Source organism: Felis catus, chromosome A2, assembly GCF_018350175.1.
Source record: "Felis catus isolate Fca126 chromosome A2, F.catus_Fca126_mat1.0, whole genome shotgun sequence".
In the NCBI taxonomy this organism is placed as follows: Eukaryota; Metazoa; Chordata; class Mammalia; order Carnivora; family Felidae; genus Felis; species Felis catus.
In genome coordinates, this window is record NC_058369.1 from 6,672,845 (window position 1) to 6,688,314 (window position 15,470).

At 51.0% G+C, this 15,470-nt stretch overlaps 1 protein-coding gene across 2 annotated transcripts in view; it reads right to left on the reverse strand.

Annotated features, from left to right (window-relative positions):
• The window catches only part of MUC16 (mucin 16, cell surface associated), a 102,916-nt gene that overhangs the window by 14,928 nt on the left and 72,518 nt on the right, over nucleotides 1-15,470 (reverse strand). For both annotated transcript variants that reach the window (XM_045053094.1, XM_045053095.1), the window contains exons 31-45: nucleotides 15,308-15,343; nucleotides 14,691-14,815; nucleotides 14,190-14,257; nucleotides 13,431-13,603; nucleotides 13,279-13,314; nucleotides 12,756-12,791; nucleotides 11,072-11,196; nucleotides 10,910-10,977; nucleotides 10,281-10,453; nucleotides 9,959-9,994; nucleotides 6,301-6,425; nucleotides 6,141-6,208; nucleotides 4,074-4,246; nucleotides 2,673-2,708; nucleotides 1,466-1,531 (exon numbers count right to left, since the gene is read on the reverse strand). In XM_045053094.1, the coding sequence (XP_044909029.1) occupies nucleotides 1,466-1,531; nucleotides 2,673-2,708; nucleotides 4,074-4,246; nucleotides 6,141-6,208; nucleotides 6,301-6,425; nucleotides 9,959-9,994; nucleotides 10,281-10,453; nucleotides 10,910-10,977; nucleotides 11,072-11,196; nucleotides 12,756-12,791; nucleotides 13,279-13,314; nucleotides 13,431-13,603; nucleotides 14,190-14,257; nucleotides 14,691-14,815; nucleotides 15,308-15,343 (1,344 nt within the window). The remainder of the gene's footprint in view (nucleotides 1-1,465; nucleotides 1,532-2,672; nucleotides 2,709-4,073; nucleotides 4,247-6,140; nucleotides 6,209-6,300; nucleotides 6,426-9,958; nucleotides 9,995-10,280; nucleotides 10,454-10,909; nucleotides 10,978-11,071; nucleotides 11,197-12,755; nucleotides 12,792-13,278; nucleotides 13,315-13,430; nucleotides 13,604-14,189; nucleotides 14,258-14,690; nucleotides 14,816-15,307; nucleotides 15,344-15,470) is intronic.

Genomic DNA, 15,470 nt, shown 5'->3' on the forward strand with positions numbered 1-15,470 from the left:
TTACAGAATGGTCCTCACACACCCTCTCTCTATCCTGTCCCAGATCAAGTCTTATCCTCTCTCACCTGGACCAACAACCCAGCAGACTTGCTGGATGCCCTGTCTAAAGAATGTTCTCTGCACTGAAGTCTAGCGGAAAAATTTTTTAATTTTTAATTTATTTTTTTAATGTTTATTTTTTAGAGAGACAGACAGAGAGACAGATCATGAGCAGGGGAGGAGCAGAGAAAGAGAGGGAGACACAGAATCTGAAGCGGGTTCCAGGCTCTGAGCTGTCAGCACAGAGCCTGACACGGGGCCTGAACTCATGAACCACAAGATCATGACCTGAGCCAAAGTTGGATGTTTAATGGACTGAGCCATGCAGGTGTCCCAGAGAATTTTTTAAACTGCTTGTTTATTTTGAGAGAGGGAGAGAGGGAGAGGGAGAGGGAGAGGGAGAGAGAGAGAGAGAGAGAGAGAGAGAGAGAGAGAGAAAGCATGGGGGAGGGGCAGAGAGAGAGGGAGAGAGAATCCTAAGCAGACTCTGTGCTATCAGCACAGAACCTGATGAAGGGCTTGATCTAATGAACCGTGAGATCATATCCTCAGCTCAAATCAAGAGTTGGACACTTAACTGACCAGACCCTAGAAGAATTTTCTTAAGTGAAAATCTCAGTATAGTCACCACTTCCCATGGCTTCCTTTGGTCTTCAGTGTTAAGTTCAAGCTTCTTGACCTGGCACTCAATGTCCCTCCCAATCTGGTTTTTGCCAGTGTTTCAGCTTCACTTCTCCATCTATTCCAGGTTAAGATTCATGGTTCATGCAAACTAAATCCCTCTCAATTCTCTCCATATACTATGCTGTTTCCGGCCACTGAGCCTTTGCTCATCAGATTCCTTACACCAGGAAAACTCTTCATCCCCTATTTGCCTTGATGACTCCTACTTATTATTTTTTTTTTTAATTTTTTTTTCAACGTTTATTTATTTTTGGGACAGAGAGAGACAGAGCATGAACGGGGGAGGGGCAGAGAGAGAGGGAGACACAGAATCGGAAACAGGCTCCAGGCTCTGAGCCATCAGCCCAGAGCCTGACGCGGGGCTCGAACTCACGGACCGCGAGATCGTGACCTGGCTGAAGTCGGACGCTTAACCGACTGCGCCACCCAGGCGCCCCCCTACTCATTCTTAAAGAATCAGTTTGGGTGCAAATTTCTCCAGAAATTCCTTACCTTCCAAATTATGTTAGATCCCTCTCCCCAAAACATTTCACACTGTGTTATAATGGTCTGTTGATCTCACAATACTGGGGGCTCCATGAAGGTATGCATTAGATTGAATTGTCAGTAGAATCTTTGGATTGGCATGACTGTCCTAAACCAGAATTTTACACTCTGGCTTCTCAGCCCCTGTGTACAACTGGCTGGTAGAGGTGGAGGGCTGTAAAGTTTCTCTTGGAAAGAAAAAGGATTCCCTAAATACCTGTGGTGGCTTCTGGTTGCACAGGTGATGATGAACTAGGCAGGAATGTGGTGGCTGCCTCAGGAGCTGTGGAAAGGGCAGTTATCAGGAGGGGACAGAGCTCCCCACAGAGTGGGAGAAACTCCCCACATTTGTCTGGACTCCAGCAGTGGTGGTCCCAAGACAAGACTTCACAGGTGTGCCATAAATGAGAGCAAGGGAAGGAAGAACTGTGTGAGCAGAGGGGTGAGCGAGCCCATGAATGAAATGAACCCAAGAGAGTAAGGGTAGGTGAACAAGAGAGAGAGACTAAGCAAAGAAGGCAGAGAGATGAATGGGAAGAAAGGTGGACAGATGGGATACCTGGATGGACAGAGGAAGAATGAACAAATGAGGGGTAAAAGGGAAAGCAAGAATAAACACAAGGAAGGAAAGTAAGAGAGATGGATGGAAGGACAGAAGGCAAAAAGGACAAAAAGTGAACAAGCAGAGGATGGATGGATGGATGGAAGGAAAGAAGAAAGGAAGGAAGGAAGGAAAGAATGGAGGAAGGGTAGAAGAATACATGAAGGATAGAATGAATGAGGGATGGGAGAAGCAGGGAAAAGGAAGAAAGGATGAATGGACGGATGAATGGATGAAAGGAAGGAAAGAATGAAAGATGTATAGATGGAAGAATGAATGAAGGACAGAACGAATAAAGGATGGATGAAGGGGGGAAGGAGAGATGGAGGATGGATAAATGAGAGAATAGAAGGAAGAAGGAAAGGAAGGATGATGGATTAGTGGATTGATGGACAAAGGGAAAGAAGGAAGGAAAGAAAGATTGAAGGAAGGAAGAAAAGAAGGAGGGAAGGAAGGCGGGAAGGAAAAGTCCAAGAGAAGGATAACTGGGAGAATGGAAGAATGGATGGGTTAAAAGATAGATGAAGGGACCATTGGCTAAGTGAATGGGAAAATTTGGCCAAGCCACTAAGTGGCCACCATAATTTGCAGCTTGATATTGAGGCCCCTTTTGTGGCCCTTGTAGATTTTGTTTCCAGGAGGCACGAACTACAAGGTCATTATCTGACCTCAACCCCCATCCCTATAGGAAATGCTTGCTCAAATTTCTTTCTCCAACCCGGATGGGTGTGGAAAGTTTAGAAAGCCAATACTGGGCAAGCTCCCTTTGTTAGTGAGGAGAAAAGCTTGGCTCAAGATGGGTACGGGGTGCAAAGATACATACTTGTGGGAGGCTCATCTGGACCACGCTCGTTATAACCTGGAAACAGAAATGTCACACATAAGGGGAGGGGACAGAACAATCCCAGACATTCCATGCCTTTGTCCATATGGTGCTCCAGCTGGATGCCTCTCTTTCTATGTACCAGGTGACCATCTATGCATCTTCTAAGACCAGACTCCAATGTCATCTCTACCATTAAGGATTTCCTGATCTTCTGGTTAGAAACAACCCTTCCCTGTCCACCTCTCCAGCATGCCCCCACGAGACTCTCACCACATTCATTCCCCCACATACTCATTCATCCCACCCTCTGCCCTTCCATCCTCCCTCCAATCTATCCCTCCATCCAACAAATATTTATTGAGAACCTACTATGTACCAAGTTCCATTACATTTGGGGAATACAGCACCGAACAAAATGTCTCTGCACCTCTGGAGCTTACATTAGGACGGGTTGCACATGCCGCCTGTCTGTGTCCCTGGTGCCAGGCACAGTGCCTAGCTTCTAGCAGATGCTGGCGAATACTGACCAAGTGAGAAAGAAGAAGCACATAACTTGTGCAGTTTACCGGAGGAAACATCCTACCCTGGCCTCTGCAATGGCCAAGGCGAAGGGAAGAGATATGAACTCGGAACACCAAGACCCAGACTGGCCACAAACCTACTGCGGGCATGGGCAGGTCCCTTCCTTTCTCTGTACCAGCTCCCTCTTTGCTAAAATGGGCGTCATAAAGGACCAGGATGTCCCCCCGCTCACCTGAGGTGGCAATGGTGACAAGAAAGTGTGAGTTGCCAAACTCCGTTCCCAAGTTGGAAACAGAGAGGAGAGAAGCTGAGTTACTCCAATGAACTTCACTACAGCCATGCTCTGCCCCTTAGAACCCCAGAGAAGGCTCACCCTCTTAAACACTGTCCCTTCCTGGATGCTAGGCTGATGTCCAGTGTGTCCAAAGCTCAGGCCCCACAGATGTTCAGAGCGCCCACCTTAGTTCCGGCATTGGGGTCCCACCCAGAAGAGTAGACCATCCATGGTCAAGGGTGAGAAGGTGGTAGGGGAGACAGATGTGGGATTTTCCTTCCCCATGTCTCTCCCAAAAGACTCTTCTAGGAGTTAAAGGCACTGGACGCTGACTGCTGGGGCTCATGCCCAGCTTCACCCCCCTCCAACTACACCCACTTGGACAAATTAATCTTTCAGAGCCTCCATTTCTACATCTGTAAAATAGGTGTGATCAAGGACAGCCTTGCAGAATGACTGTGGGAGGATGGGAGTCAGTGTGGAGTTGAGGTTCACGCCTGAGTCTGTCCCAAGGTTTCCGCTAGAGAACTGACCTGTGGTTAATGGAAACGTTTCCAGAGATGGGGAAGCTGAAGCAGTGAGGTGGGTGGAGAACAACTCACCATTGAGGTAGAGGCTGTCCTTGTCCAGTGAATAGGGGCCCAGCCGGGTGATGCCACGGGTCTGCCTGCTCAGTTCATGGAACACCTGTTTGGCAAGTAGACCCGGGCTGCTGGGGTGCTGCCGGTAGGTGCAGAGGATGTTCACTCTCGTCTTTGCGCCATTCTTCACGGACCTGAGGAAGAAGAGGTTGATGCTTGGGGACTGTAGCCCACGTGGCATCTCTGTACCCGAGGTCACCGCACACCTCATATCCTGTGTTCCAGCCTTGTTGAACCATTCACACTTTCTCCACCTGGCCACATTCTCTCACCCCAGGATCTTTGCACATGCTGTGACTTCTGTCTGGAGGTTTCTCCCTGTCTCTCCTTACCTGGGTAACTTCCGGTCATCTTTCAGGTCCCAACTTAGATACCTCCTCCTTCTCCAAAAACCCTCCCAGGCTGGGTCAGGAGAGGGTTCGGGCTGCCACAGTACCTCATGCTTCCCCCATCACAGGCCTGGTTGCCCTCAGTGTGAGCATCTATTATTTGTTCCTGTTGCCTCCAGACAGTGGCCTCCATGAGGTCAGGAAATAGGACGACAGTCTAGCTCATTGTTGTAGTGAACCCCTAGTACCTCTCACATTGCCTGTTCCATGTAAAAACCAGCGTCCTAATGAATGGATAAACAAAATATGACATATCCATACAGTGGAATATTATTCAGCTTTAAAAGGGAAGGAAATTCTGACACCTGTTAAAACATGGATGGACCTTGAGGACTTTGTGGTCAGTGATATAAACCACACATGAAAGGACAGATATCATATGATTCCACTTGTATGACGTACCCAGAGTAGTCAAATTCATAGAGACAGAAAGTAGAATGGCGATTGTTAACATCTGGGGGTAGAGGGAAGCTGAGAGCTGCTGTTTAACGGGTATAGAGTTTCAGTTTTACAAGTTCTGGAGATTGGTTGCACAATATGAGTACACTTAACACTACTGAGTTGGACACTTAAAAATGGTTCGGATGGTAAATTTTATGGTATGTGTACTTTACCACAATTAAAAAAAAACAATTCCTGACAAGACTCTGGAAAGTCTAATCCAAATGTCTGGAAATTCGCCTCCTTCTCTCTGCCCCTAGCTCTCTGTTCCAGCCACATTGGCCTCCTTGCTGTTCACTGAGCATGCCAAACTCATTCCTACCTGAGGACCTTTGCCCATGCTGTTTCCTCTGCCTGGAACAGTTTTCATGGCCAAATCCTTGTTTCCAGTTGGGACCCAGCTGAGAAATCACCACCACAAAGGGCTGGAGTATCCCAGGTAAAGCTGTTTTCCCATCTCTTATGTATTATGCTCATCACCTTACTGCACTTGAAACCACTTTAGATATCTCTCCTTCTACTTATTTTCTGCTTTATCCACTAGATGAGCACAGGGGCAGTGTCTGCCCATCACTGTGGGACCCACCACTTGCCTCAGAGGAGCCACACCACCAATGGCAGTGGAATGAAAATACAGATGGAGAAGGGCTTCATAAACGCCAAGAGAACACACACTGACCCAGAAAAGTGCGAGTAATTGCCCAGTGGGTACAGAGTGATGAAGAGTTTCAGAACTAGATGGTGGGGAAGGGTGACAACATCATGCATGTAGCAGATGCCACTGAAGTGTATGCTCGAAAATGGTTAGAATGGCTAATTTTATGTCTATAGATATTTTATGACAATTACAACAACGTAATATCAGAAAATGGATGTCGAACCATAAGAGACTCTTAAATACGGAGAATAAACTGAAAGTGGATGGGGGTGGGGGAGAGGGGAAAATGGGTGGTGGGCATTGAGGAGGGCACTTGATGGGATGAGCACTGGGTGTTGCATGGAAGCAATGAACCACGGGAATCTACCCCCAAAACCAAGAGCACACCTTACATACTGTATTTTAGCCAATTTGACAATAATTATATTTAAAAAAAAAAAAAACGATGCCAAAAAGGACCCTTCAAGACAGTCCACCACAACCGGGCCCCCACAGTCCTTGTCCTTTGGCGGTGGGCCATGGTGGGTGGGGGATTCTCACCTTAGTGAGGTGACCTTGCAGCCTGTATATCGGGTACCCAGACTGCTCTTCTGGAACAATGGGCCCAGCTGGAGAGGAAGGAGAGAGCCAGTGTGGTCAGAGGTGGCGACAGCCCCTAGAGGGGGTCATGGAGGCACAGAGGCAGAAGTCGTGCTCTCACCAGGTGCTGCATGAGGGTATCTGTGATGTTGAACTTGAGGGAGCCGGGGCGGCCCATGTCCGCTGAGTAGCGCAGGTTGTCGATGGTGAAGTTCAGTGTGAACAGCTCCTCACGGGCCTCCCCAGCTGTGGTAAGTGCAGAGAGAGCCAAGGCTTGTGGGAGGTCGGGTGCCCAACATCCACCCACAGTGGGCCTTCCAAGGGCCTCTTGTCCTCCTCCCAGGAAACCCGAGGGCCACGTGTTAATGGAGACAACTCCAGCAGCAAGGAAGGATAGGCTTAATGATCTGGGGGCTGGAGATGGTGTTTCCAACCCAGGTGCAGGAGGGGAGGGTTCTGTGGAAATGCTGGTGGCTTTGTTCTTTCCCAGAAGGAAAGGCTCCAGCTTACCATGCTGATGTGGGACCAAGGATAACCCCAGACATGTTCCTTCACTTTCTTTCTGTTCCCCCATCTCTATCTCTTTATCTCTCTGTGCCTCTGTCTCTCTTTTCCTCTCTGTCTGTCTCTCTCTGTCTCTCTATAACACCCAGGTATGCCAATCTTCTAGGCATTGTGTTAAAAAAAAAACAACTAGCAGCTGTAACCAATCTCTCTGCACCTCAGTTTACTCATCTGTAAGATAATAATGATTCCTACTTCAAAAGTTGTTATGAGGTTTGAACAAGTCGAATTTTGTAAAGTGCTTAAGCACAGTGCTGGGCACTGAGTAAACACCTATTTGAGTGTTTATTATAGAAGACAAATAAGCAAATACTTCCTGATCACTCACTGCAAATGGAGTTTTTACCCAGATGAATATGAGGTGGGCACTAGACTTCTCCACACTAAACAAAGGAGAACCACAGCACAGAAATGATCTCCTGCTCAGGGTTACATGACTGGAGGGAGGGAAAGTCAGGGTTTGGACCCAGGTTCTCCGACCCCAGAGTCCTTGCTCATGAACTCCCCTGCTAACACAGATGCTCTTGCCTAGACACATGCAGCTGGCCCAGTGTTCAATAGTGGGGGTGACCTGCATAGACCCCAGGAGAAGTATAATAAATAAATATATGATGCAAGTAAGAACAGAGGCCTGGTGGTTTGACTCCAGACTAGATAAGCAGGGAGCAGCACAGGGTCAACTGTTTAGGACAAACCTCTGCAAGAAAAGCTGACCTCCCTTCTTTCCTCCTTCTCTTCTGTTCATCACTCCTTCCAAGCTTCCTTCTGTCTATCCTTCCTTCCATCCTTCCTTTCTTCTTTCCTTCCAACTTTCTATTCATCCATGCATTCATCCATTCTTCCTTCCTTCCTTCCTTCCTTCCTTCCTTCCTTCCTTCCTTCTATCCATCTTTCGTTCTTCCTCCCTCTATCCAATCTTTCCTTTCATCTATCATCTGTCTATGCACCCATCCATCTCTCCACCCATTCATCCTTCTTCCATCTCTTCATCCACCCACTCATGCATCTATCCATGCATCCATGACATCCATCCACCTATCTCTCCACTCATACATTCTCCATCATCCATTCATCCACCCATCCCTCCCTCCTTTCCTCCCTCCATCTATGCACCCATGACATCCATCCATGAATTTATCTATCCATGTCTCCATCCATCCATCCTCCATATTCCATCTATCAATTCACCCATCCATCCATCCATCTGTCTCTCTATCCATCCATCCTCCATCTCTCCATCCATCAACTCACTCATCCATCTGTGCACCCATGACCATCCACCCATCCAGCCAGCCAGCCACCATCCTTGCATACATCATTCCTTCCTTCATCACTCCTAGTCCTTCCTTCTTCCCATTCATACCTTCTATGCATTATGCATCCTTCTGTCTTTCCTTGTAACCCCACTTTCTTCCACCTATCTACCTTTCCTTGCTTCCTTCCTCCAGCCTTTTTCTTCCTTCTATCCATCCATATTTGCTTCCTTCCACATTTATTTTTTCCATCTATTTAGACATGGTTCCTCCCTCCTTTTCCCCTTCCACTCATCTTTTCTTCCTTCCATCTGCTCATCCATCTTCTCTCCTTCCCTCCTTCTGTTCATCACTTCTTCCTTCCATCCATCCCTCCACCCATCCATCTTGCCTTCCTTCCATGTACATTGAATTAAGACTATAATGCTTCTGAATCTATTCCAAGGACTGGATACTGATAAACAAACCACAGCCAATTGAATGAATTTAACTTATTTTTCCTCCTATCATTTGGGGAAATATGGTTCTCATTGGACCTGAGGAGCCCAGAACTCTGCTGATGTTGGAAGGAGCAAATGAGGATACTGTGGTGTAAAAGACCAGAGATGGGCCCATGAAGAGTTTGTGAGGGTTGTAAACACACACCTCTGATGCAAGGGCATTTAACTCTTGAAAAAGCTACAAGGTCCTCATTCCAGGGTTTGCTGGGGATGCAATGGGAGTTTGGCCCATGAACTTGAACAAGACAAGTGTGCACCAAAAATCAGTATGTCTTGGTAAAAAAATTAACTGAGAGATGAATGAGACTGTGAGTTTTTGGAGTCAAGGAACTCCTGGTTCTATTATTTATTTGCTGTGTGACTTGGCAGCCTCTCTGGGCTTGGGTTTACTCATATGTAAATTGGAGCTAAGTCACATGCTTGTAGCAAGAATGAAAGGATAAGGTGCATGTGCTTTGGGATGAATTGTGTCTCCCCCCAACCACCGAAATTTGAGAAGCTCCAATCCCTAGGACCTCAGTACATGATTGTATTTGGAGACAGGGTCTTTAGAGAGGTAATTAAGTTAAAAGGAGGCTGTTGGGGTGGGCCCTAATCCAATCTGGCTGCTATCCGTATAAGAAGAGGAGATTGGGACACAGAGGGACATGGGGAACGTGTGTGCAAAGGAGTGACCATGCCAAGAGGCAGTAAGAGGTCGCCACCCACATGCCAAGGAGAGAGGCCCCAGAGAACCCAGCCCTGCTGGCACCCCCCAGGTTCTAGCTGCGAGAAAATACACTTCTGTGCTCTGAGCCACCCAGCCTGTGGTACTTAGCTTTGGCAGCCAGAGCTGACTAATTCAGTATGCAATTTAGCACAGTGCCTGCAAGGCGGCCAGCCTCAGTGCGTGTTCACTGAAAATCCAACAATTGCACAACTCTGATGTCAAGACACTCAGAACAATGAGCAGAGAGGTGAGTAAAAGGATAAGAGAAGAGAACCAGGGGAGCACCTGCGTGGCTCGGTCGGCTAAGCATCTGGCTCTTGATTTTGGCTCAGGTCACGACTCAAGGTTGTGGGATCAAGTCCCGAGTCAGGCTCTGCACTGACGGCAAGGAGCCTGCTTGGGATTCTCTCTCCTCTCTCTCTGCCCCTCTCCTGCTTGTGCATTCTCTCTCAAAATAAATAAATAAACATTAAGAGAAAGAAAGAAAAAAAAAAAAAAGAAAGAGTACCAGGGCAGCTTTAGGAGAATCTGAGTGAAGAACATGTGAGGGTCAGAATAGTGGGGGGACAGACTTGTGTGTAAGATGCTCTAGCCCTGGGCTGGGACTCTCCACCAGATCCCAGGGAGAGAAGGGATGAATGAGGGTCCTTTCCAGTTGTTTTCCTCATCAAGGACAGGTGGCAAAGGACAACAGCTGCTCCCCAATCCCAAAGTGGGGACAAGACCCAGGAAGCCAGGGCAAGGAATACTCACCAGTGGTAGTTGGGGCTGTGGCTCCATAGGTATAACCTGCAGAGAGAAGGCCAGAGGAGCTGAGCGGGAGTTGTGGTGAGCATAAAGGAGTAAGGGAAAGGTAGGATTTAGGGGCCTTTGTGGGAAAGGCAGAGAGGGAGAGGCAGAAGAGGGATGCTTAGGGAGGAGGTGTCCAAATAGTGGGATCGGAGGTGGCTGGAGCCCATGGTACCATCATTGGAATGAACCCAGAGCAGAGGAGAAGGAGATGGGCCACAGCTTCCTTTAGAGAAACACAAACTCTGGCTGGGAAAGAGACCCTTGCGGGAGCACAGCCCCTCACCGTTGACACAGAGGCTGTCCCTGTCCAGGGTGAAGGGCCCCAGCCGGGTGATGCCATGGGTCTCACGGCTCAGCTCCCAGTATAGCCGCTCTCTGTCCAGCCTGGGGCCCGCAGGGTCAGAGTGGACGGTGCAGACGATGTCCACTCCAGTGGCTGCACCACCCTTCTCAAGCCTGGGGAAAGAAGGACATGGGGATGTTGAATACTGTTGGAGGGGTCCTTCTGGATGGGGACAGCAAGAAGGTAGAAGGCAGGAGGCGGAGAGGGTATAAAAGGGCTGGCTCTGAAGGCCAGAGGGGCTCTCCTAAGTGTCTCTTGTTGGAGATGACTCCCTCACAACTAAGAACAGAAAACACCTTAATTGGAATTGGCAGACAAGATCTAGTGGTTCTTCCAAGAGGAAAGCTTTCATCTAAAACAGATGATCGTCTGGATTTTGTAAGTATAAGCACGATGCCTCACTTCTAGGTCTTGAGCGTTCCTACTCCGGGGGCATGAAGATGGCACGAAAGTGTTGTGATGGGTGCTGGAGGCCAGCTGTGCCAAAGGCATGCCCTGTAACTGAGCCCTGCTGGCCAGTGTGTGAGGATCCACTGGACCCAACACATCCCTCCACCTGGGGGTCTCACCTGAGCGAGGCAAGTCTGCAGCCAGCGTAGAGGGGGCCAACACTGGTCTTACTGAGCAGGAGCTTGAGCTGGTGGGGAGAGAGAGGAGGGTGAGCAGAACGGCTGACGGGCTAGGCGGGCGGGCATTGGTGGCGCTGATGGTGATCATCGAGCGGCTCTCACCTGGTGCTGGAGGATCCTCTTGGTGGAGTTGAACTTCAAGGAACTGGGGTGCCCCATGTCCTCAGTGTAGTGCAGGTTGGTGATGGTGAAGTTCAGGGTGAAGGACACCAGAGCGGGGCCAGTGGCTGCAGTAAGGGAGGAAGAGAAAAATGTCCAGCTTGGACCACGGTAAGGGCCTGGAGGTTACCTGGAGGTTACTCTACTCTAACGGTAGAGTACTGGCAGAGGACCTAAGTACAGCCATGGACTGCAGAAGTGGAAGGAGAGAACATTATGTAATTCTTCACTCATTTCATTCAGTGAGCATGTACCAGGTGTCTCATGTGTGTGAGGCTCTGTGCTGGGCTCTGCGGGTCCAAGGTGGGGCATAGGCTGCTAATATTGAGGCCAGGAGAGTGGCCAGACCATGATGCTGCAGGGGAGCCCGGAGGCTGTGCATTTCCAGAGGGGTATCCAACAAATGACTGAGGACAGCTTCCAGGAGGAAGCATCACTTCAGATGTGACCAAGAGCATGAGTAAGAGTCAGCTGAGCAAGAGGAAGAGCACTCAAGTGGAAGAATCAGCCTCTGGACACAAGCCCAGCAGGAGGACAGGGCAGTTGTACTCAAGGGACTTGAATGCTTTCATTGTGGCCACGAGGAAGTATAGATGTGAGACTGGAGGGGTCCTGGGAGCCCAGAAAGAGGGGGGGGCAGTGACTATGCAGCTCAGGGGTTTGGACATGTAGATAAGGTGGAGTCATTCAAAGATCGTCAACAAGACAGCAATTATGTGGACAGAGGGAGGGACGCTGCAGCTGCTGTGCAGAGGACTGTAGGAGGCCAGAGAAGAGGCTACTGCATTAGTCCTGGCAAAAAAAAAAATGCCCATGGCCCGAATCAAGGCTGAGTGACACAGATACAGAGAAAGGACTTGCAAGATATTACAAAGGGAGAAGAGATGATTTGGCGATGGATGGATGGATGTGGGAGGTGAATGAGAGGGAGGGCCAAGGTTGACACCCATGTCCCTGCCTTCGGTAATAAGGAAAGGGAGCAAGTTTGGGAGGAGACTGTGACTTCAGAGTCAGAGACCAAGGGCCCCGGTGATGTCCAGGAGGTGGGTGGGTGGACCAAGCATCAGAAGCTGCTTCATGGAGTGGGCTAGACTCGAGATTTGGATTCTGAGCAGCTGGACCCACAGAAGCTAGATGCTCCCTGAAACCCATGGAAATGGATGAGTTTCCTTGGGGAAGCTGAATAAGCAATGAGAGAAGAAGTGATCTTGAATGAAGGATTTCGTAGAAATGATTTTGGTACCAGTAGGACCTTCCTACTTGAGGGCTTGAGGGTTGGAGCTAGAGAAGGACGCGGAGGTGACAGCAGCAGAGGGAGAAAACCACAAGGGATGCTGTCAGAGGTGTGCTCCATCGGTGTGGGAACGGTGGTAACAGTGGTGGCTCCTGTGATAAATTGTGTCCTTGTCTCTCTGCCCATTTAGCCTGCAGTCAGGGCGTCGTCCTCAGTTGTGTTGGGGGGAGGGCCGGCTCCTGTCACCTCCAGCTCGGCCCACATTTCCATACATGTCCTCTGGACTTCCCATCCGGAAGTGGGGGAACAGGAGGGAAGGCCTGGCTGACTGAGCAGCCCCCATCTTTAGGGGAAGGGTGGTGGTCACAGGCACACGAGGTCGGAAATACTCACTGTTGGGGGTGGTGGCTGAAGCCGGTTGGGTGTGACCTGCAAAGAGAAGGCAAGATGAGGAGGAGGGGAACGGAGAGGTCCTGCGTGAAGGGGCAACTTGGCTGTGAGGCAGCTGGACCATCCCAGCCATGATTCCTCACAAGGAAGACAATCGGGAAGACATCTCCGGAGAGACCAAAACCTTGCCCAAAGCACAGGAAATGTGAGCCCCAGGGGAAGTCTGAATTCATGCAGCGTCTGCTGCTGCAGAACCCACAGCGAGCAGGAGACCCACAGCCCGCACAGCCCGCACAGCCCGCACCACGGATGGAGAGTCTGTCATCCCGGAAGCTGGGAGGAGACAGGTGCTCGGGGTGGGGACCTCATCATCCTGCAGATGCCAGGGACCGGGGGCCTGTGTCTGGGGCTCCAATGGGCATGGATCCCCATTCACCCGAGGCTGGGGTGGAGCAGGGGTGCCGAGGGCAGGCGGTGGGAGGGCCTCACGTGCTTGCAGGGACTTCTGAAGCCTCTGAATACTCACTGCTGGGGGTGGTGGCCCGCGTCTGGTGGGTGAAACCTGCACAGGTTGAGGGAGAAAGGGTGAGGAGGGGGAGGAGTGAGGGAAAGGGAGGAATGGATGGAGAGGAGGATGTGGGGCCTGGAGAAGTGCAGACACGGGTGGCAGCCCCTCACCATTGATGTAGAGACTGTTGGGATCCAGGGTGTAGGGACCCAGCCTGGTGACACCATGGGTCAGCTGGCTCAGCTCCTGGTACAACCTCTCTCTGTCCAGCCCAGGGCCCGTGGGGTCAGGGCGGTGGGTGCAGACGGCATCCACTCCAGTGGCTGCCCCATCCTTCTCGGGCCTGGAGAGGGCGGGTAGAAGCAACAATTGATGCAGTCCCCAGGCAGGGCTCCTGGGACCCCTGGGGCGGGCCAGGAAGGGGCCAGGGGAAGCGAGGAGGCTGGAACCCACCTCTGGCCAGCCTGGGACCATGCACACTGTCAATGGGTGGGAGGATTTTTATTAAATTGCAAGTCTGAAACCTGCAGCCTCATGGCATGGGGACGGGAGGGCTTCTACTTGAGACAGGTGGAGAGCTGGAATTGGGGATTAAAGCAAGTGGAAAAGGCATGCTTGTCTTGAGAGGAATCCTGGGGATAGAACTGAAAACCTCAAGGAAGTACCCTCTTTGGTCAAATGGAGGCAGGAGGAAATTTAGAAGGATGACCAGACTAGGGTCCCCATCCTACTGAGGGGCTCTGTAGAATCTGGGAACAGTTTGGGGGGGGGAGGGAGGCGGTTACAATCAGAAGAGGCCTTGATCCTGGAGCCAGTGCCTCCTGAATTCCACCTCTGCTGAGGACAGAGAGGGCAGGAAGGAAGCAGAGGGAACTCCTAGGGTCTGAAAGCGCTTAAGGCAGCCCTGGCCAGGGATTGTAAGGTCTCACCTGAGCAAGGTCAGTCTGCAGCCTGAGTACAGGGGGCCCACACTGGTGTTCTGGAACAAGGGTCCGAGCTGTGGGTGAGAGCAAGGAAACTTAATAGATGACCTGTGGGGCACCTGGGTGGCTCAGTCAGTTGAGTGTCCGACTTCGGCTCAGGTCATGACCTCACGGCTCTCGTGAGTTCCAGCCCCGGGTCAGGCTCTGTGCTGACAGCTCAGTGCCTGGAGCCTTCTTCGAATTCTGTGTCTCCTTCTCTCTCTGCCCCTCCCCCACTTGTGCTCCGTCTCTCTGTCTCTCAAAAATAGATAAATGTAAAAAAAATATTAAAAAAACATAGATGATCTGTGATGCAGGGGCAGGATGAGTATCGGTGGGTGGGGCAAGAGTGAGGTGGGAGGGGCTAGCTCCCGGAGGATGGGGCAGGAGTGGGTGGGGCTGGCACCAGAATGCAGGATGGAGACTAGGTGGGCGGGGCTGGCAGGATGAGGTGGGCGCGGCTCTCACCTGGCGCTGCAGGGACCTCTCCGTGGTGTTAAATTTCAAGGATCCAGGAGGCTGCATGTCCTCAGCGTAGGGTAGGTTGGTGATAGTGAAGTTGAGGGTGAAAGGCACAAGGGGATGTCCCGTGGCTGCAGCAGGGGAGGGAGAGGAGAGGCCAGGCTGTCAGGCCCGGGATGGATACGCGGCAGGGCCTGGGAATAGCAGCCGTCTCACTGGGGACTGTAGCAAGGGCTGAGGATCCTTGGGGACCTAATCTCAGAACCACCGGTGTGGACACGAGACCATCACATGATGCAGGCGAAGGTGGGCGTGATTTGCAGGAGACAGTTTACCACCTGCCATTCTTATTTACTCAAGCCCACGTTCAGGTACTTCCTTCCGTCCGCCTGACCACCCCCACGTGGTGGCCATTTCTCTGTGTCCAGCCAACAGCACAGAGGTGACGCACAGCTGAGTCTTACTGCAATGACTTCCCAGGCTGTGTCCCTGATCTCTTCCCTCCCTGACAGCTGGAGGTGTGAGCCGGGGCCTGCAGCCTCCTTCCCTGGTGGTGGCGGGGGGGGGGGGGGGGGGGGGGGGGGGGGGGGAGGGGGAGCTCCTGAAGACCCCTGAGTACTCACCACTGGGGGCGGTTACTGGTGTCTGGTGGGTGTAGCCTGCGGAGAGAGGGCGAGAGAGAGGGAGGTGTTGAGGTGGAGCAGGACTAGAGAAGCCCCGGGGGTTGGGGTGGGGGGGGGGGAAACGTGAGCTTGACAGCTCAGCCAAGGGCAGGTGGCCGATACC